The following is a 22550-nucleotide window of genomic DNA, read 5'->3' on the forward strand; positions in this document are numbered from 1 at the left end:
ACATGATCGACCAGGGACGCCCCATGATCAGTGAGAGCCAGTGTGGTGTAGTGGTTAAGAGCGGTGGACTCGCAATCTGCTGAACCAGGTTCGCTTCCCTCCACATGCAGCTGCTGGGTGACCTTGGGCCAGTCACACTTCTCTGAAGTCTCTCAGCCCCACTCACCTCACAGAGTGTTTGTTGTGGGGGAGGAAGGGAAAGGAGATTGTTGGCCACTTTGAGACTCCTGAAGGAGAGTGATAAAGCGGGATATCAAATCCAAACTCCTCCTCTTCTTCTTCTACATATACTCCTGTTTCCCCACCCCACTCTAAGTAGAGTAGTAAGTGGGAAGAACTTGAGTGGACCAAGGAGGGGAGCCAAGGGCCAGTTTGGAGCATCCATTGGGTGAGGCCTCCTGAGGATTTTGCAGCTCATGGTGGTGCCTGGCAACTGAGGTGGATTTTGGTGGGCTTGAGCAGGTCAGGGGTGAAGCCTTGCAGATTTGGGCAGGTCCGGGGCTTAACCTAGAGCGGGGATGGGGAACTGGTTGCCTTCCTGATGTTGTTGGACTCCAACTCCCATCAGCCCCAGCCAGTTGAGGTCATGGATGATGGGAGTTGTTGCTACAAGGAAGAAGTTGGAAACATCCACTTCCTAACTTGCACTTAACCACAAATTATTGTAAGGTTCGAAAGGACAAACGGAGGGGAGGGTAAACGATGAACCGCAAACAAGCCAGGTTCAGAAACCATGGTTTGATCCAGTGTTGTTTCAATAATACATTGCTGCTGCTGCTGCTTCTTTCTTCTTCTTCTTTGGTGATCACTTGTGGCTGAGTAAGATTGTCTTCCATAAACATGGTTTTAAAAGTGACTGTGGAGGCCAGTTCTGGATCCACACATCTTTCCACAGTGGGGACATTGGTTTCTGGGTGGGAGTTGATCATGGTGTGGATTTGCCAAGTGTGCCTTCCTCTTAGCACGTTTCTCCCTTGCATCTTGAGTTTGAGTACACCCGAGTGGCGCTGTGGGTTAAACCACAGAGCCTAGGACTTGCCGATCAGAAGGTCAGCGGTTCGAATCCCCGTAACGGGGTGAGCTCCCATTGCTCGGTCCCTGCTCCTGCCAACCTAGCAGTTCAAAAGCATAAAGTGCAAGTAGATAAATAGGTACCGCTCCGGCGGGAAGGTAAACGGCGTTTCCGTGCGCTGCTCTGGTTCGCCAGAAGCGGCTCAGTCCTGCTGGCCACATGACCCGGTAGCTGTACGCCAGCTCCCTCGGCCAGTAAAGCAAGATGAGGACCGCAACCCCAGAGTCGGCCACGACTGGACCTAATGGTCAGGGGTCCCTTTAGCTTTACCTTTACCCGAGTTCGAGTGTCTTCAAAGCCCATGACACCTTTGGTAAAGGCTGCTCTCCAACTGGAGCGCTCACAGGCCAGTGTTTCCCAATTGCTGGCATTTATACACAGTTACACCTTTTTGGACGTAACAATAAACTGTGGTTAGTGTTAGAAACAAAATGGATGATTGCAACCTTATTGAGATGAACGGCTAATGTGCAAACCCCAGAGTCCCTTGTACTCATTTATACAATCATATTCCTTTAGTACTTTATTTTCATAAGTGCCCCAGTAAATTAGTGATGGATGTTGTTGGCTGTTCTCTGGGTCTTTCCCCTCCCCCTCCCCCAATATTGTGTCTTATGATCTGAACTATGAATTGTTTTCAAGTCTCTCTGAGTGCAGAGAACATAAACATGGTTTAAATGAATTCTGCAAATACATTTGCTCAAAGCCATCCCATTGCCTTCAGAGCAGAAGCTGGATTTTGCCTTCTGGATCCGTACCTGACTTTCAAATCCACCCTAGCATATATATACAGTACAGCTGGCTTGGGCCTTGCCTTACCAATGAAAGTACCTAAGCTTTGCATTGAGAGGGGTTGATTTAAACCCTCCTTCCCCAACCTGAATATTCGTTATTGTTATTTATAAAATTTGTTAGTCGCTTCATCTTTCGCAAGGCAGCTCAAAGCGACTTGCAACCATGATGTACCCTTCAGATGTTTTGGAACCACAACCCACCAGCCCCAGCCAGCATGGCCCCCAGCACATCTGGAATACAACAAGTTGGAGAAGGTTGGTTTAAGGGACATCCAGAGCGTTGATCGTTGAGATGCACATGGAGAAACCGCAAATCGTTCAGTGGTTCTAGGAAGTGGAGCCTTTCACTTCCGGTTTATTTATTTCTTAATTATATTTCCATACCAACCTTCATCTGGAGATCAAAGGGCAGTTCATACAATGTAACATGTTTTCTCTTCTGCTGCTTCCTGTCCAGAGCTTCATCAATAGTCATTTTTCAAACTCTCTCTCCCCTTCCCTTCGTCTCCTGCAGGTTACTTTTCTGCTGTTGGTTTCCGTGGATGCTCCGTGCAGAAATGCAGTCGTAAACCTACCTGCGGCTCCCTCTTCCCTTTTCCTCTGCTGTTTCTTCGCTCTCCAAGTAATCAAAGACTGCTCTTCGGTTATTTTTTGCCCTCATCTCTCCTCCCCTGATTGCCGTTCTAGTGAACCCCAGTGCCTTGTTAAAACATATTAACACCACCCCTCTAGTAGTTTGTGAGAAATGCTATACTTATACCTTCCGTCCCCCGTTTCCTGGCACTCACTCCCATGGGATTTCGGCTAAAGCAGGTCTCTTCTGGCACCTCTTCGTTTTCCAGCCTATTAATTGGCACCTAAAAGCTCACGCAGTTAGTCGGCTCAGACGTCTTTAAATGGAGGACAGAGCCCTAGGAGATAAATCTCTGCCTTCCTCCCCACTCGCTTGGTGCGTGTCGCAAAAGATCCCAAACTCGCTGAATTTCTCATTATCCCTGCTGGAGAATCACACGTGCAGAGCAGATTGCCTTGGTAGAAGCTGAACCCTGTTGCCTGAGACGAGATTAATGTTATCTTCCCTCTGCTATGCTCCCGGTTCTGCCCTCTCCTCATTCTAGCTTTCCCCTGAAAAGAGGGTGCCCTGGGCAGCCTGGTCCCTTGCGGGCTGCTCAGAAGTAAGCCCCATTGAGTTCACTATTTGCAGGTAAGTGTGCTCAGCAGGAGTGGCTAACCGATGGCCTAGGGGCAATATCCACCTCCTCCAGCAATTTCTGGTGGCCCCCACAGAGCAACTGGCTTCTTTCCCTCTGCTCCCCAGACAGGTGGGTAGTGCTGATGAGTCCCGACCTGCCTTTGAACCCCAGTTGCTGGCAATTGCAGGTGGGGAAAAGTGTTGCTGTGTTCATGGCCTGTTTATGGACTTCACGTCAGGGAATCTGGTTGGCCGCTGGGGTACCCAGGATGCCCGGGCTCCCTTTTGGCTTGATCCAGCAGGGCTTCTGCTGCCCTTATGAGAGCGGGGAGGTTTCCAGCAAGCAGGGAGAGGGGATATCACCCCTTTACACCTTTACCCAAAGGGCCCCTTCTCTCTTGGGGACAGCGTCTTCATCAAGAGGTACCGAAGAGGCTCAGGAAACAGGAGGAAGCCCTCCAAGACCTCAGAAGGACACAAAAGCAGTGCAGGATGGCAGCTCGAAACAGCAATGAAGCCTTCTCCAAGTCGAGTCCTTCCAGATGCTTTGGACTACACTCCCATCGGCTCCAGCACTGGTCGTAGGACTGCTGTGGCCAATGGGAGCACAGCTGAGCCCGCTGGGGCTGATGGGAGTCGTAGGCCAAAATGTCTGGTGAGCGAAGGCAAGGCATTCTTGCTGACCCCCTGCACACAGACAGGAGCAGGAGATAAAGTCCGCAGCGTCCAGGGGCCCGACTTGTAGCATCTGAGCACGCTGACTCCTCGGACAAATCAGCTTTCTTTGCAGTTGAAGAATAGCGACCTGTGGGGTGCAGATGCAAGTCTCATCTAAAACGTAGTGTGTGTTAGCAGCTGTGCTTAGCATTTGTGTGAGTTAGCCTACAGGGAAGAGGAAACCACCCAGTAACAGCCTGTGATGGTTTGTAGTATGTGTATGTATCTCTGTGTGTATATTGAGCATATATTTCCAGAAGTCACTTTTTCCTATTAAAAAAATGGGGGTGGGTGGGGGGGTGGGAGAGAATAAAGAAATATTATAACTTTCCTTTTGCCAGCCTGGTGCCTTCCAGATGTTTTGGTTGCGCTGATGGAAGCTGCCTCCCAAAACATCTGGAGGGACTGGGTTTGCAAAAGCTGCTATAACTCACTGTTACTTCAACTCCAGCATTCATTAGCTGCAGCATGTTAGCTATTATAATCCATCTCAGTTAACATTTTAAACATACGGCTTTTGCTCAGAGGTCCCTACATTTTAGCTCACTTGGAAAGGGTTTAATCGAAATATTGGGACAGCAAGAGAGCACATGGTATCGGCCTATCGGAGCAGTTCCTGAGGCTGGCAAGGTGGAGAGTTCCTGGGTTCGAACATTGCTGCAGTTATCAGCAGAACTGATCAGGAATCAGGACGAGCGTTAAAAGTGAGCTGGGAAAGCAAAATCTTCAAATCCAGTCACCCTTTTGAAGTTTTGGTGGAGGAATCTCTGCATCAGCGCTTTAAACGTTTTGAGATTGTGGGTGCAAACCCCGAGTCAGAGAGCACGCAGTTAGAAAACAAAGCAGTGTGCATAATTTCATTCCAGACCGAGCTGAGATTCCCGTTCTTCCTCCCAGCTTGGGAGAGGAGTAAGGGCAAGACCTCCTTTCCCCACCTCCTGAGCAAATTCCTTCCTTGCTCATCTCTCTGCATGTGCTCCCGTTTCCTTCCTTATCACACCTGCAAGGCCCGTTTGGAGACTGCGGAAAGCAATCCTGAGAAAAAACAGGCCAAAGGGCTTTGGGAAGATAACTACGATTGCCACATTCAGAAGTCTTCTGCCTTCAGCCTGTGCAACAGGTGCAGCCCTTTTTGGGGGGGGAGACCAGGCTCCCAGTGATAACGCCACACCTGTTGAATTAGGGCTGCTTGGACAGCCACGCCCGGAGAGGATGTTTGCATTCCAGCATAAAGACTCAAACCTGGAGAAACATTTGGGGTCTTGAAGAAAGACTGGTAGGCCAAGATTGCAGTCCAAGCCTCTTGTCTTTCACCTTCCCCTCCATGCTAAATCCCCCCCCCCCCATTTTCTCTTTTGTTTCGAGATGCCAAGGTACCCCCAACCTTGCGTCATCCTTTGGCCATCAGCTTGCCATCTCTCAGCTGTAAATACACGACCTCCTCATCCTTCACTTGTCCTTGTAACTTCCTTATCACTCTGCAACCCTTCACTGACCAGCAATAAATAAACCTTTCAGTTGATTTCAGCTTCGCATTTGGCCACTAGGGGAAATAACCTAGGCGTGTGTCCATCCACCTCCCTTGTCGGAACCGGGGTAATAACTCTCCCGCTGTAGAAATCACAGTCGGGATTGCGTAGTCTTCCCCAAACATAGCAATGACAACTTGCCACTGGCGTTACATCGGATCTCAGTCGCCGGCCTTCTCCGTGGCTTCCTGTGAGATTCCCTTCCTTTTTATGTAGAAACCACACTGGATTGTGTTCTTTCTGCCTACATGTATATTCTTTATTTTTTAAACGAAACAAATAACTTTGTAAACTGTCGAGTGAGATGGCTTGCCGTGCCCTCTGCTGAGCTCTCTGTTGAATCTTGCATGATTTCTGTCCTCCCTGACCCCCTCGTCCGCCCAGGCACACTGGAAGAAGGAGAAAAGCGGGGGGCAGGGGCCTTAGCATGACGAAAATATCACTATGCTATTGCTTATCTGTTATTAACAAATTAATAAAAAGTGTTTCTATGTGCATGGTGTGCAGAGCTCTTCCTTTCTGCGCTCTCTCTCTCTCTGAGATGGATTCGGGGAATAATCTAGCTCAGCCTTTGGCGTTGGACTACAACTCCCTTCATCCCTTATCTTGCTAGCCATAATAATAATAATAATAATAATAATAATAATAATAATAATAATATACTATTTATACCCCGCCCATCTGGCTGGGTTTCCCCAGGCATTCTGGGTGGCTTCCAACAGAGTATTAAAATACAATAGTCAATTAAACATTAAAAGCTTCCCTAAACAGGGCTGCCTTCAGATGTCTTCTAAAAGTCTGGTAGTTGTTGTTCTCTTTGACATCTGGTGGGAGGGTGTTCCACAGGGCGGCACCACCACCAAGAAGGCCCTCTGCCTGGTTCCCTATAGCTTTGCTTCCTGCAATGAGGGAACCACCAGAAGGCCCTCGGATCTGGACCTCAGTGTCCAGGCAGAACGATGGGGGTGGAGACGCTCCTTCAGGGATACTGGGCCTTTGAGGCTGTTTAGGGCTTTAAAGGTCAGCACCAACTCTTTGAATTGTGCTCAGTAACGTCCTGGGAGCCAATGTAGGTCTTTCAGGACCGGTGTTATATGGTCTCGGCGGCCGCTCCCAGTCACCAGTCTAGCTGCCGCATTCTGGATTAGTTGTAGTTTCCAGGTCACCTTCAAAGGAAGCCCCATGAGAGCGCATGGCAGTAGTCCAAGCAGGAGATAACCAGAGCATGCACTACTCTGGCCAGACAGTCTGCGGGCAGGGAGGGTCTCATCCTGTGTACCAGATGGAGCTGGTAGACAGCTGCCCTGGACACGCCTAGGGATGAGGGGAACTGTAGTCCAACATCTGGGTACCCAAGGTCAAGAAAAGCTGATCCTGCTCAACAACAGCCAAGCTGGCAGCCTCCAGATCTGTAGCATTAGCACCAATGGTCAGGGATGATGGGAGATGTAGTCTAGGTAGAAGATGGGAGATGGGATGATGGGAGATGTAGTCTAGCTACCCACAAACAAGAGCTCACTCCAGAAATTCAGCAAAAAGCCGCAGTTCAAAACGCGTTTCCCAAATGTATTGCTTATTGTACCACATTTAGAACCCTCCTTCCCTCCTAGGACCTCCAGGTGACACGCATAGTTCTCCCCATTTTTTCCTCACAACCCCCCTGCAAGATAGGTTAGGCTGAGAGACAGTGATTCTCCCAAGGTCACCCAGCGAGATTTATATGGATGAATGGGGATTTGGACTCTGGTTTCCTAGATCTTAATCCGACACTAACCACTACACCACACTGGAATTAAGAGCAAGGGCGTAGCAAAGGCACTTGAACAAAGCAGATGGAGCCCAGAAGGAAAAGTTTACTGAACAAAGCATTATACAGCTTCAGAAAGAAATGAGGGGGTGCCTTTCCAACAGGGCTTGCTCAGAGCAGGGTTAGAGTCCACTCACTTTCTCCAAGAAAACCTCATAGTAAGACATCCTTCTCCCACACCCCCAAAGGGACCCAGGAGTCCTGGCCCCTCTCCTTCCTCCAGAGAACCCAGGAGTCCTGGCCCCTCTGCTTCCTCCAGACCCCCAAAGGAACCCAAGAGTCCTGGCCTCTATCTTTTCCCCAGACAATCAAAATAACCCAGGAGTCCTGACCCGTTTCCTTTCACCAGACCTTCAAAGGGACCCAGGAGTCCTGGCCCCTCTGCTTCCTCCAAACCCCCAAAGGAACCCAGGAGTCCTGGCCCCTCTGCTTCCTCCAAACCCCCAAAGGAACCCAAGAGTCCTGGCCCTTATCTTTTCCCCAGACAATCAAAATAACCCAGGAGTCCTGATCCGCTTCCTTTCACCAGACCTTCAAAGGGACCCAGGAGTCCTGGCCCCTCTGCTTCCTCCAAACCCCCAAAGGAACCCAGGAGTCCTGGCCCCTCTGCTTCCTCCAGACCCCCAAAGGAAGCCAAGAGTCCTGGCCCCTATCTTTCCCCCAGACAATCAAAATAACCCAGGAGTCCTGCCCCATCTCCTTTCACCAGCCCTTCAAAGGAACCCAGGAGTCCTGGCTGCCAGCGTCTTTGCTCTTCAAGAACACCCCCCCCCACCAAAGACTCATTTTGACCAGCCCGCAGACAATTGATTGGTTCACTAGACTGAAGGAAGGCGGGACCTACAAAGCTCAGCTGTTTACTGATCCTTCCCGCTGGAGGCTTTCCCCGCTTTCTTTCATTGGATGGATGCCGCTGTCAGTCAACGAGCTACCCGGAAACGTGCCCTTGCTGTCTGCTCTAATGAGTGAGTATCCGTGGAGCTAAAGGGCGGGGGGAGTTTGCAATGGGGAGGGGGCGGCTCAGGACTCCTGGGTTCCTTTTCCTGCCCTTGGGAGCCCTGCTAGAGGGCTTAGGCGTCCTGCCGAGGCTTGGCTCAGTTGGAATGGGGGATGCTTCCCTTGCACCCCTTGTTCCCATTTGCAAGAATGTCCAGCTGCATGGCTGGACCTTTTATTGAGGGTGAAAGAGGAGAGCGCAAAATATGGTCTGAAGCTCAACATCAAAAAAACCAAGATCGTGGCCACTGGGCCCATCACCTCCTGGCAAATAGAAGGGGAAGAAATGGAGGCAGTGAGAGATTTTACTTTCTTGGGCTCCATGATCACTGCAGATGGTGACAGCAGTCACGAAATTAAAAGACGCCTGCTTCTTGAGAGAAAAGCGATGACAAACCTAGACAGCATCTTAAAAAGTAGAGACATCACCTTGCCAACAAAGGTCCGTATAGTTAAAGAAATGGGTTTCCCAGTAGTAATGTATGGAAGTGAGAGCTGGACCATAAAGAAGGCTGATCGCCGAAGAATGGATGCTTTTGAATTCTGGTGCTGGAGGAGACTCTTGAGAGTCCCATGGACTGCAAGAAGATCAAACCTCTCCATTCTGAAGGAAATCAGCCCTGAGTGCTCACGGGAAGGACAGATCCTGAAGCTGAGGCTCCAAGACTTTGGCCACCTCATGAGAAAAGAAGACTCCCTGGAAAAGACCCTGATGTTGGGAAAGATGGAGGGCACAAGGAGAAGGGGACGATGGAGGAAGAGATGGTGGGACAGTGTTCTCGAAGCGACCAACATGAGTTTGACCAAACTGCGGGAGGCAGTGGAAGACAGGAGGGCCTGGCGTGCTCTGGTCCAGGGGGTCACAAAGAGGCGGACACAACTAAACGACTAAACAACAACAACCAGCTGCATGGCAGGCGGAAATTCAGCAGGTTAAGCTGTTACTCCAGGTAGTATCTACACAACAGCCACAAGGAACGTGGTACTTCATCTTTTTTTTCAAAGAATTCCCTTGCCGCCCTTCTAACATCAGTTTTCAAGGCCATGTGCAAATGAAAAAAATAATATGCAAAAATGCAACCAAGGCGTTAAAAGTGTTGTAAAAAGCATGTCTAATTTTTGGGGGGGTTGGGGAGGAGGGAGATATGCAAAAGTCCTTTAAAGCACTGTTTAAAAGTCTCAGGATAAAATGGCAATTATAAGTCAAGGTGAAGCAAAGCCACAGAGAGGTCGCTGCCCCAGGGAGCTTCCAAACCAAGGGCAGGCAATTCAGAGAAGCAGCGGATAAAGGGGAAGGGGGGATATAAGAGGCTGGGGGAGGTAAGAGTAACAAGGGCTGGATGTGAGCAAATGTCTGCAGTAGGAAAAGGCCTTTCTTGAAAGTTGGGCATTTCCCATGTCTGATGTGCTGCTGCTTTTGTCTTTCCGAGGTGAGCGACTGGGAGTTCACCCTTTTTGGTGAGGCTCAGGGATTTGTGATGGAGTGAGAAGAAAGGAAGAAAGCTCAGCACTCTCTTCTGAGATGTCGGCGACTTCCGATGGGATCATGGCTCTGGAGCCGTTTCATGTGACGCAGGTACCGTCTTGTGGGAGGGATGCTTTTTCCTATTGAATAGGAAGCTTTGTACAGTGGTACCTTGGCTTTTAAACGTAATCCATTCCGCAAGTCCGTTCCAAAACCAAAGCGTTCCAAAACCAAGGCACGCTTTCCCATAGAAAGTAATGCAAAATGGACTAATCCATTCCCGACTTTTAAAAACAACCCCTAAAACAGCCATTTAACATGAATTTTAGTATCTAACGAGACCGTGGATCCATAAAATGAAGGCAATAAACTATGTACTGCAGTCACACGATCAATCAATCAATCAGTAGCTGAGCCAGGTTCTACACAGTCACAAAAAAGAGCTGCAAAAATAAAAACCCAACATAAATAGCAAAAACAGACAGACCTCAGCATAACACTCAAAACAGAAGTGTGGCACTCAAAACGGAGCACTTTCAGCTTCCGAAAAAGGTTTGCAAACCGGAACACTTACTTCTAGGTTTGCAGTGTTTGGGTTCCAAGTTGTTTGAGTACCAAGGTGTTTGAGAACCAAGGGACCACTGTATTATGTTCAGTGATAGGAGTACACTTATTCACAGACACACGCACACAGAAGTGAATTAAGCAGTCATTGGACTCGATGACCCTCAGGGGTCCCTTCCAACTCTACAATAAAGATCATGCACCTGTTTTGCATCTCATTTTTTCAATATTGTATTTTTAAAGTAAAATGTTGTTTGCTAATTAAAAAAACCAACTAAGTCAGGTTTTAATTTGTTTAGTTGGATGAATGAAAATGATATCCTTTATGATTTGAGTATGAGTACATATTCAATAAAAGTTTGCCATTTTAAAAACAAACCTGTGTGCACACTAATGAAATGTGCTGCACCTGTCTATGACCAGTATAGACTGGGGTGGCGGCTACAGAGAAGAAACAGAATAATTATCCCAGAGATGGGGAAACAGACAAAAACAACCCCAGAATTTGATCCCCTTCCTCTTTTTTTCCTTCTTTATTAAATTTCTATACCACCCTTCATCCACAAGGTGGTTTGCAATATTAAAAATGCAAAAATACATACCGTAGTAACAAACCAAACAATACCACCCCCCCAGTTTAAAAGTCCGTCGGTTCTTTAATTAGCCAACATTATCAACAGTTGTTTGATTAGCCAAAGGCCTGGCTAATGAGCAACATTCTCAAAACCACCAAATATTAAGTGCCAGATATTTTGTACAGAGGGGAAATCTTCATTTCATAGATATTACTCATTTTTCATACAGAGAGCCATGATTCTGATTGAGGAGCATGCAAAGTTCCCTCATTCACATTGCAGTAGCTAGGAGGTTTTTTTGGGGGAGGGTTTTTTTTTCTTAGATCTGCATTTTTGTACTTTTCACATTTTCTCTTTTTGTATGCAGTCTCCACCAGCCGCTTATTATTTTCCAGATTTCATCACAGAGGCAGAGGAGGTGTACCTTTTGCAACAGGTGTGCACACATTTATGTTCACCTTTGTGCAGTGTTTTAAGAACTGTCTCGTTGAATTTGAACCGGGCGGGGGGACGGACCTTTTGGCCTCCATGGCTCACATCCATATCAGGATCTGCCCCACGGGCCAAATTTGACGAAATCCCTTTCAGTGTGATCTTCAAGGGAGACTCGCAAAGGCTGATGAGCAGAGATCAAATCCTGCTACTTAGGCTGTGCAATCCTGTTCTGTACTGGGAACAGGTTTGTGCCACCAGTACATCAGCTGGTGTCAATGGTGATGCCAACTGATGTGCCCATGCTTTGGAGAAAAACAGCCTGCTGAGCCAAAACTGGCCTGCAAACCAGGGTTTCCTCACCCCAGAATGTCTTCAGCCTTGACCAGCTAGATGCCTCTGGGTGGCCCAGAAGCTGGGCAAACTGCCAAGGTCCATCTTGTATTGTGACCCCTGTAGGATTCCTGGATCCTGGCTGTTAACAGATATGTCCTTCTGAGCTAATCTTTCTAAAAATCTGCTTCTGTCATTGTTGATGTTAAATTTGTATTGTACATTTTCCTCCCCGAGGCAGCAAACATCAAAGTGGTATAGCAGTTAAAGCAGCCATATAGTATACTCTTAGCAGCTATCAATATCAAATTTGCCAGGAACAGCTATCAGGTTGCGCATGGTGTTTCCAATGATATACACAGAGCTCAGTTCTCTTCCTCCTTTCTCTCTTTCTCTTTCCCTCTTTCTTTCTCTCTATAATGACTGTTTAGGGAAAGTTTTTAATGTTTGATGTTTTATCATGTTTTTAATATTCTGTTGGGAGCCTCCCAGAGTGGCTGGGGAGACCTGGCCAGATGGGTGGGGTATAAGTAATAAATTATTATTATTATGATGACTGATTTCCAGCCTTAGATCACCAGCGATAATTTCTGGTGCAACATTACAATAGGCAGAATTCACTTTCCACGCCTCCCTGTCGTTCTTGACAATGTTGTGATGGAGAAGACAAATGTTCCAACTTGCAGACTTAACATATAGAACAAGAGAACAAGAAGAACATGCATTTAGAGAAGATTGGGAAACATTTATTGAATATACGGGAAATAATGGTGTACAGCTGAAAACGCTGGCAGCATTAAGATACATTCAACAGCGTAGATAATTTTTGATGGGTGCAGTAATGGAATACTGAATGGTATGGGTTTTTGTAAAATACGCTGGGATCTATGAGATGTAAAATGAGCCATGGAAAGAGAAGAAAGGGAGTCATTGATATCTTAAGGATGTAAAATGAGTATTTTAAATTTAATAAAAATTATATACAAAAAAGAAGAAGAGAACTTTAATGTTCCTATCTGGGGGAATCTATCCAAAGCGTTGGAAGAAGGCTGAGCTGCCCCTGGGTACTTCTGTTTTGTTTTTGTTTTTAATATTAATAAATATTAATTTCCATTTTTCCATTTTCCATTCCAGTTTCCATAAGTTTCCATTTTATCACATTTAAACAAATCCTTATTGTACTCATTACATATTTGCTCAGTCGAGCTTCGACTTCCCTCCCTCTCGCCTCATGTTTTCCATAATTCGTTATCACCTCGTAGCATTTTATACATTTTCCTATTTACGTTTCACTCCTTCCGCTAATCACAATTTTTAAAATAAATATAAAAAGGTACAAATCCTTAGCATTGCATGTTGACAACCCTGCTGGTGTTGTTAATTGTTTGCAATTGTCCTTCACATATTGTACAAATTTACTCCAGTCTTTTTGGAAAGCTGGATCGTGCTGGTTTCCGATTTTCCCGGTCAGCCTTGCCAATTCCGCAAAGTCCATCACCTTCGCCTGCCACTCTTCCAGCAATGAGATATCCCGTTGCTTCCATTTTGGGGCTAAAAGAGTTCTTGCTGTTGTTGTCGCATACATAAACCCTTTTATATCTCTCTTTGGGATCTTATTCCCTACTATACATAACAGAAATGTTTCTGGGTTTTTCACAAATGTCTTTTTAAACATTTTCTGGGTACTTCTTCTGATGCCTGCAGTTTCCATGTGAGTATCTTGCTTTTTTCCCCGCCTGCAGGTTTATGATGCCCCCAAGCCCAAGTGGACTCAGCTGTCGGGGAGGAGGCTGCAGAACTGGGGTAAATGTTGCATGCGGACGCCGGAGGGGAACCTCACTGCCCCCTTTAATTGTGTGGACCCCCATTCACTCCTATAGCGCACAAAGGAGGCTCAGAAGGCCAGTGTATGGTGGGATCAGTTTTCCTCAACAGCATGAAGGAGGCTCAGGCAGGGGTGAACGAGGGCGTCGTGACACCCGGGGCAGAGCATTGCTACGTAGGGCGCACATGCAATGCCGCACATGCGCTGTACATAGTGGTTTGCTCCAGAGCTGTATGGACGGTGCCAGGATCCCTCCATTGCCACTACAGCCGCAAACGGAAGATCCTCTGCATGCGGCTGCAGCGGTGACAGACGGATCCCACCCCCATCCGTACGGCGCTCGAGCAGCGCCGGCGGCAAACTGCTATGTACAGCGCATGTGCGGTGGCGTTATGTACTGCACATGCATGCGGCGCTGCACATGCGCTGTACATAGCGGTTTGCCGCCGGTGCTGGGATCCCCGCAGGGTGCCTTTTTGTCACACACACCCCGACATGGCACCCGGGGCGCACTGCCCCCCCCCCCACTGCGACACCACTGGGCTCAGGCGGCTATTTTGCTACACATCTGCCCCTAATCTCTGAAAAAATCCCCACTCGGCAGGGTGATATACAGCGATATCTTGGTTTTTGAGCGTCTCGGAAGCCAAGCGTTTCGGTTTCCGAACGCCAAAATCCCGGAAGTAATTGCTTCCATTTTTGAACACGCCTCGGAAGCCAAATGGTTTCTGCTGCTTCCCCCCCCACAATTTTCTCCGTGGACTTTGCAGCCAGCCCTTTGCAAAAGACTGGAAAGGAGAGGATATCCCATCTAAATCAGATTGGCAAAACAAATTAAGGGAATGCGCTGAACTGGCGAGATGATATCACCAAGGTTGAGAGACGTTGCAGATGAAAAAATTATCAGAGAATGGGACATATATACAGAGTTTATGTACAAGAACACTGTCAAATTACCAATCCGTTTGCCAGGTTTTGACTGAACTTCTGTGTGTAAAATAGGAAAATTTGATGAAACTGAAAGTCAGACAACATGGAGAAGTCTTAGGCAAGTGCGTATTTAAAGAATTTAATTGGGGAACACAAGGGGAGGATTGCAGGTCAAGTTAAATTGAATTACAAAACGATGTACAAAGCAAGGATCAATTAGGGAATGAAAGATTGTATACTTTGGTTTTTATCATCAACTGATCTTCTTTGTTATGTAATGTAATTTTCAACCAATAAAGCAGTAAAAAGAAAAAGAAAAATCTTTGCAGCCAGCCCTTTGCGCCTCAGTTATCGGAACGTTTTCGGAAGTCAAACAGTCTTCTGGAATGGATTACGTTTGACAACTGAGGTCTCACTGTATAGGCCTCTCCTCACACCAAAAGCTAGTTTAGCGGTTAAGAGCGTTAGATGTGGACTTGGAGAGGTGCATCCCTTGTTTGCTGTGCAGCTTATGAAACACCATTTTGCCAGGGGGAAAATGAGGAACCTCCCACCTCATCCTGACTTTCTTGACAAAAGAGCAGGATATAAATATTATTTTTTTGAGAAAGCTGGACTTATTTGTTCGTTTACCCAGTTGTGAGTCAGGGTGGATAAAAATAAAAAAAAATTAATTTTTTTTTAAAAAATCAGATTTTTTTATTTAAATCAGATTTTTAAAATAAAATGCTTTTGGAGGAAAAATCTTTCTAAATATAGTTTTCTGTTTAAGTTACATTATAGTCCAAAGGCTATTCATCAGGAAATAAGGATTTCTTTAAAGTTTTTCATATGTGTTAAAAAGCAGTTTAAGGTTTGTTTGTTTGTTTAAAAAATCATGTAACCACATCAGTTAACAAACCTGGATACATATGTTATTGTTTTAGTTAAATAAATTGTTTAAATTGTTAATAAGGAAATGATTATTTTTCTCCTTCCAATAAAGTACGGCAGAAAAGTTGTTCAAATATAAACAACAATTTCATAATTATCTGTGTATTTTTGATAGTATAACCAAATCGGTGATTTTTGATATAACTGTAAAAAGTACTCTGAAAATTTATGATACCAAAAATGAAAGCTTCAGCTGTTTGTAAATATTAAAAGGATGCTGGCAAGGCTGAAGCTTTCTGTAAAAAAGAGAGAGATTTAAATCAAGTCTTACTGACTAGTGATTTAAATCGATTTGATTTAAATCAAATCCACCCTTTTGGGAGTGCTTAAATCTGGACCAGAACACACACAAAAATGTATCGAACAACCATGAAATACCATATCTAGTCCCACTCCACCTGCAGTCTGATAACTTGCATCATGAGGTGAATAAAATTGTGAATTGCTGAGGAATTAAACCAGATGTGTCCAAAGTCTGTTTCGGGGGCCTAATCCGGCCCTCCGGTCGGTTTAATCCGGCCCCTGTGGCAGTTTATTTCCTGGGGTAAAATCCTAAAAAACACCTCAACAACTTCAATCTCAATAACTTTAATCCTTAAAAAAGGTCAACCACTTTGGTTGGCCCTCACGGCCCTTTACTTCATCAAATCTGGCCCTCTTTGAAAAAAGATGCCACTGAATTAAACCAATGGCAGCTAAAACGCTTTAAAAACACACACACAGTCACTAACTGCAGTGAAGCTGAGGGAACAGCATATTTTTGATTTGTGAAACCTTAAAAGCCTGCCAAAACAAATTTGCTTTCCTGGCCCAACTCGTCTCTTGACAGTGGAAATCTCCACAGGCCTGTGAGGGACTCGGCCTGCAAGGACTGTTGGCCTCTGTTGTGAGGTAAACAGTTTCTGAGGGAAACTGTCAAGAAATTCACATAGCTGTCAACTTTTCCCTTTTTTTAAAGGGAAATTCCCTTATTCCGAATAGGATTCCTCGCAAGAAAAGGGAAAAGTTGACAAGAAACATGTGGAAAATCACCATGTTTTGAGTTAGGAGACATGTTTGTTGGAGTGTGGCTGCCATCAGCCTTGACATCTACCCCTGTTACAGACAGTATTTTATTTTATTTTAAAAACAACTTTATTGAGTTTTACAATTTTATATACCACACAATCACCAATATCACAAAAAACCTATATGAGTCTCAATCCCCTCCCCTGACTTCCCTCAACTTCCCCTTCTGGTTCTTTCAATATTTGTTTTTCCTGCCTGTTTTATTCTGCCTTAATTTTGTAACCTTTTACCTAAATATTATTATATTCTTATCATTTTCGGACCAGGTTTCCCAAATCACATCTTACATTTCATTATTTTCCCAGTTATACCGTCTTAACATTATATTTATTTTCTTAATCGTAAATGTTGACTCAAATCCTGCTAGTGAGTCCACTTATTTAGAATATTTTTGTAGATACAACAGAAACAATTCCCAATTCTTTTTTATTTTTTATTCCCAATCCTTTTTAAAGTCTCCTTGTCCTTGTCTTTTAGTTCTCAGGTCAGTTTCGCCATTTCAGCATATTCCACCAGCTTTTTTTACCATTCTTCTTTCACTGGTATCTTGTCATCTTTCCATCTTTGGGATAGTAATATCCCAGCCGCTGTTGTAGCATATATAAATAATTTCTTCCGCTCTTTTGCCATTTCATGGCCTATAATACCTAACAAAAAAGCTTCTGGACTTTTCAAAAAGGTCTTAAACATTATTTTCATTTCATTATAAATCATTTCCCAATAGCTTTTGATTATTTTACAATCCCACCACAGATGGTAAAACGGGCCTTCTTTCTCTTTACACTTCCAACACTTATCGGAGTTTGTTCTGTACGTTTTTTGCCATTTTTGCCGGGGTGATATACCATTGTATAATTCGTATAATTCTCTTTTCAAAGTTCTACAATCAGCGAATTTTAAATTCACTTTCCACAGCTTCCCCCAATCCTCCATTTGTATATAATAATAATAATAATAATAATTAATAATAATAATAATTTATTACTTATACCCCGCCCATCTGGCTGGGCTCCCCCAGCCACTCTGGGCAGCTTCCAAAAAAATATTAAAATACTGTAATACATCAAACATTAAAAGCTTCCCCAAACAGGGCTGCCTTCAGATGCCCTAAATCTTGTGCCCTATAGACAGTAGTTTAATAATAAATCTTTATTGCGGTCCAAAGACCCGTAACATAGATTCAGAATAAAATACAGATACAGACAGACAGCGCCCCGGGAGAGGAGGACTGAGCAATATTTATTTAGTCTTGAGTATGATGATCTTTGATACGTATGACTACCAAAAGAAACTGTAGACAGTATTTTAAATCTGTGGCGCTTTTTATCCTTCTTTTTTCCCCTCAGGAGGGCTGCCGCACCCCAAAGGGATGGTTCAGGAGAAGCTGCCCGCCTGGCTCCAGGCCTGCGCCGACAAAGTGTCCTCCCTCGGTGTTTTCGGAGGGAAAATGGCGAACCACGTCCTGGTCAATGAGTACCGCCCTGGCGAGGGCATCATGGTAACCGCCTGCCTCACACATGGCGCCCGGGCTCAAACCACTGAGATATCCCTAGGGCTCTTTGTACAAATCTATAGTGCGGCCTCTGGAAAAAACGTGTGCCATTCTTCTGGCAGCCTCGCCTCAGAAAAGGCTGGCGCTAACGTTGGGAAAGGTTCATAAATGGGGGAAACAAAATGGCCCCAGGGATGGCGCAACTGTGCTTGTGAGGGGAAAAGCGGCAGTTAAGGGACTTTTTAGTTCAGAGAAAATGGCAAATAAGAGGTGACATCGATTTTTTTAAAAAAAGTCGAAAAATTTGATTTTTTAAAATTTAAATCAGATTTTTTTTATTTAAATTGGATTTTTAAAAATAAAATGCTTCTGGAGGAAAAGCCTTTCTAAAGATAGTTTTTTATTTAAGTTACGTTATAATCCAAAGGCTATTCATCAGGAAATAAGCATTTGTTTTAAGTTTTTCAGTCTTAAGTTTTTTTTAAAATAAATACCCAAAATGTTTAACCACATCAGCTAACAAACATGGATCCATATTACTATAATGTTACTGCTTTAGTTGAATAAATTGTTTAAATAGGAGCCAACACAACATAAAACACTCTTGCTGTATGTAGGTTTTATTTTATTTGTTTTTTATCTTATATTTTGGAAATGTACAACCAGGATTTTTTTGCCTTTAAAATTTTTTGGGGGGCCCTAAGCTATAGCTTGTTTAGCTTATATGTAAATCTGGCACAAATATCTCCTTTCCCCTGTCTGACGTTGGGTCTGTTTTGCCCGTAGCCTCACGAGGACGGTCCCCTCTATTTCCCCACCGTCACAACCATCAACTTGGGGTCTCACACGCTCCTCGACTTCTACCATCCCATCAGCAGAAGGCAGCAATCGGAAGGCGGAGAGGTAAATAAAATTGGGCAAGAGGTCGTTCTACTCCAGTCCCATTTTAATTTTAATTATTTTTTAAATACATTTTTTATTAAATTTTCTGTTTTACAATTGAGAATGCTCATTTAAACATCCTTAAAATATCAGTGACTTCCCTTCTTCTCTTTCCATGGTTCATTTTGCAAGTCATGAATCCCTGCATATTTTACATAAACTAAAACATTCAGTATTCCATTATCACATCCATCAAAACTTATTTACACTGTTGAATCTATGTTAATGCTGCCAGCATTTTCAAGTGTACACAATTTCCCCCATATATTCAATAAACATTTCCCAATCTTCTCTAAACGTACGTTCTTCTTGTTCTCTTATTCTGTATGTTAAGTCCACAAGCTGCGCATATTCCATCAGCTTAAGTTGACATTCTTCGTTATTTGGGACCTCGCTCGTTTTCCATTTTGGGGCTAACAAAACACGGGCCGCGGTAGTGACGTACATAAATAACCTTTTTTGAAACCCGGGAGTTTCCGTTTGAATTATCCCCAACTAAAAGGACTCTGGGTTGTTTTTTGGAAAAGTACTTTTAAACGTTTTTTTCAATTCATTGTGAATTATTTCCCAATACTCTTTTACCCTTTTACAGGTCCACCACATCTGAAAGAATGTACTCTCAACCTCATTGCATCTCCAGCGCTTACCTGATTCAGTCTTATACATCTTAGCAAACCTACTCAGAGTTAAATGCCATCTGTAAATCATTTTCAAGTAGTCCAGTCCCATTTCCGCTGCTTGGCAGTTAACTGGTTCTGGCCAGAGCTGTGGGGAGTGTTGGCTGGCACTGCCACTCAGATATGGGCAGCTCAATTTCTGCTGGAGGTGAGGATCAGGGAGTTCAAGGGAGTCCCAGTAATAATTGCCATTTAGAGGAACATAGGAAGGTGCCTCATTACCAAGCCAGGTCATTCTTCCATCTAATTCAGTGCAGTCTGCACGGACTGGCAGCAGCTCTCCAGGGGTTCAAGCAAAGAGAGTGTCCTAGCCTTAAACTAGAGATCTGGCCTTCTGCATGATGCCCTGTCAATCACCTATGGCTGTTTGATCCCCCATTGATAGCCTGCTTGCCACGTTAACCATGCAAATTATCTGCCTGTTCCCCCACTCCCCCCCCCAAATATTGCATATTTCTCCGCTGTTCTAGGTAGCTGCTGTTGCCCTGATCCTAGCTGTGCATACACCGTGTAAAAAGGACAGGCAGAACCCACTTACAGGTGTCACCAGGCAATTGCAGTGCTACTGACTTTGCTTGGGCATATTTTGGAAATGTGGGTGCATGGAATTTGGGTACCATTTAGCAGTAGAAGCAACAGATATATCGGGATATGTGTGGGGATCCCCCAAGCGGCGAATCTAGGGGATGGAGTTGTGTGGCACAATAATTTGATGAGCGCTGCTATAAAAAGCACACTTCCATTTCTGCCTGCATGCCAAAATGTATTGCTCTCAGGCTGCGCACATCTTCTAGAAACGTCACAGCTAAGGGTTTTTGTTTCCCTTTCCAGGGGCCCATCCCTCAGACTGAAGATCAGCGCCACTTCTTGTCCTTGCTCCTGAAGCCCCGTAGCCTCTTGGTCTTGCGGGAGGACATGTACTGCCGCTACCTTCACGGCATCCGCCCGGTTGCTGAGGACACTGTCACAGAGAAAGTGGCCAACGCAGGCATGTGTGATGCCGAACTTGGGGACACGTTGCAGCGGGGGACACGGGTGTCGCTCACCATCCGTCACGTCCCCAAAGTGCTGAAAACCTCTATTTTCCTGGGCAGACGGAAGTGACCGTTTTGCTTTGTGGTGGCCCACGCACTGGAATGCTTTTCTGTCCACAAGCAGCTCCCTGCATGCAGAGAGCCAGCATCTCAGGGAGAAGGGTTCTAGCCTAGACTTCTCTCTCTCTCTCTCTCTCTCTCTCTCTCTCTCTTTCTCTCTGGGATGCAGGGAATGTTTCTGCATACAGAGAGTTTGTGATGGTTCTTTTATTTTTTTAGTATGGAGGAGTATTCCTCCTTGTAGTCCGAAGTGTTGCAGTCCATGCTTGACCTCCTCTTCTGATGTTTGAGAGAGTGAATCTTAACACAGAGAAAGACTGTGAATTGCAGGAGAGAAAGAGCAGCCGCTGTAGACTGCAAATTTGCATGAGCTATTAAGCGGGGGCGGGGGGGGGGGAGTGAAGAGAGAGACGAGAATAGTAAGCCCTGGAGGCAAAGGAGAGGACGAGCCTGTGCTCTGGTGCGTAACATGTTCTATAACACGCAGCGTGCAATGTGGCCTGGCAGATGGAATAGATGCTTGTCCTTCCAGCAAAGCCAGAAAGTCAGGCCATCCTCATTCTCTTCCCAGCAAATAACCATGTCTGACTTTGCTAGCAGGAGACTGGATGCCTGGGTTTGACTCACATGCCCACATAGCCATGGCAGAGAGCCTCTGGCTTGCTCTGTGGGCATGTCCTTAGGCCTCCAGACCTCCCTGTTTGGCCCACAAGGCTTCTTCTGCCAAGCCATGCCCACCTGTCCTACAGATAAAGATGCTGATGGATGCCACAAGGGAGTTTGCAGGCACTGATGGTCAACTGATTGCCGGGGCCTGCAAAGCCCTGCACTTTGCAAGCCCACAAGGATCATGTCATAGTGAGGGCTTGCAAAGGGTCTTTTTGCTTTCATGGTCTGATTGCAAACCGCAAGGGTGCAAACATTGTGGTGTCAGGTGACTTACAAGCAGGCAGTGAGGGAGATCTATCCTGGCCCTGCCATACAGGACAGAAGTCCAGTGCCTGGCCTGTAGAACTGCAAATCTGGGCTATTGGATAGGTTTCCATCTCCTGGTTTTAACATATTGCCCTACATTGCTCCTTATCCATGCTAGTTCTGGCTCAAAAGACCATTTCAAGTAAGGCATATTTCCACTCTTGGAAATATTTTATGAGGAAGTGCTAGCTTTGAAGCTGGGACATTCAAATAAATGACTTGCCGGGCATGTGCTAACGTCATAAAGGTTTTGTGTGTGTTTCTTGCAAAACCCTTGTGGTTCTGAAAACCTTTGAGATCAAATGAGCTCCTTGTGTTTTGCCCCAAAGACTAAATCCACACTATTGTGCCTGAACTTAGCACTCCAAAGATGCCCTGAATCCCAGGGTACATTTCCAGTGTTCCGTCGGGGCATGTCAAAGCATCGTTTGCAAGGCTGACTTCAGCACATCGCAGTCAGTGGCGAAAAATAAATGTGAAGTCAGATTTAAAGATAGCTATGGGGTGAAGAGGTTACTGAGATACAACAGTAGAAGAAAAGAGAAAGTCCATCTACAATGAGAAAAAGGAGGAAATCTTAGAACATGCAGATATACTGCTGCCAGAGAGGACTGTATGTCTGATGCACTGGAATACAAAAGTTCCACCAAGTAAGAAATTCCCTTTTAATAGGCTTATGTTATGGGTAATTTTTTGTCCAGTTATGGGTAAATATTATTGTACCAGCGTAGCGAGCTAGGAGAGTCAAGCGTTTCAAAGTCTTCCATAATAATAATAATTTATTACTTACACCCCGCCCATCTGACTTTGTTGCCCCAGCCATTCCAGCATAATATAAAAACAGAGAATCATCAGACGTTAATACCTTCCATTGCCAGGACCGTGAATGTGTCGGGGCTGCAATTTGGCCAGCTGCAATCAATAGAAATACTGTAATAAAAGAGGTTTAGGTTGGACATGTTTGTTGGGGCCATGAAACAGCGATCGGAAGGACGTCACCTGAATACAGGTATTATGGGCTTTCAATGTTATTTGGCCAAGGCTGAGCTGCTGGCCTCGTCTTCGTTTGTGGCAACCCACACCAAAACCCCTTCTCAAAGGATTCTGATAGGGAACCCATAAGAAAAGGAAGCAATGG

The 22550-nt window shown here is 45.2% G+C and overlaps 2 protein-coding genes across 4 annotated transcripts in view; both read left to right on the plus strand.

Annotated features, from left to right (window-relative positions):
- The window catches only part of CLIP3 (CAP-Gly domain containing linker protein 3), a 34013-nt gene extending 31015 nt beyond the window's left edge, over positions 1-2998 (plus strand). For both annotated transcript variants that reach the window (XM_053401703.1, XM_053401702.1), the window contains exon 14: positions 2381-2998. In XM_053401703.1, coding sequence (XP_053257678.1) covers positions 2381-2435 — 55 coding nt within the window. In that variant the 3' untranslated portion in view covers positions 2436-2998. The remainder of the gene's footprint in view (positions 1-2380) is intronic.
- Positions 1-21658, plus strand: part of ALKBH6 (alkB homolog 6) — a 158667-nt gene extending 137009 nt beyond the window's left edge. The window contains exons 1-7 of one of the 2 annotated variants that reach the window (XM_053401711.1): positions 7901-8076; positions 9538-9683; positions 11079-11147; positions 13219-13279; positions 17579-17730; positions 18511-18627; positions 20175-21658. In XM_053401711.1, coding sequence (XP_053257686.1) covers positions 9630-9683; positions 11079-11147; positions 13219-13279; positions 17579-17730; positions 18511-18627; positions 20175-20447 — 726 coding nt within the window. In that variant the 5' untranslated portion in view covers positions 7901-8076; positions 9538-9629 and the 3' untranslated portion in view covers positions 20448-21658. Of the gene's footprint in view, positions 1-7900; positions 8077-9537; positions 9684-11078; positions 11148-13218; positions 13280-17578; positions 17731-18510; positions 18628-20174 lie in introns of those variants that run through there. The other variant, XR_008331991.1, reaches the window with a different exon arrangement.
- The last annotated feature ends 892 nt before the right edge of the window (positions 21659-22550 follow it).

Source organism: Podarcis raffonei, chromosome 8 (assembly GCF_027172205.1).
Source record: "Podarcis raffonei isolate rPodRaf1 chromosome 8, rPodRaf1.pri, whole genome shotgun sequence".
NCBI classification, from domain to species: Eukaryota; Metazoa; Chordata; class Lepidosauria; order Squamata; family Lacertidae; genus Podarcis; species Podarcis raffonei.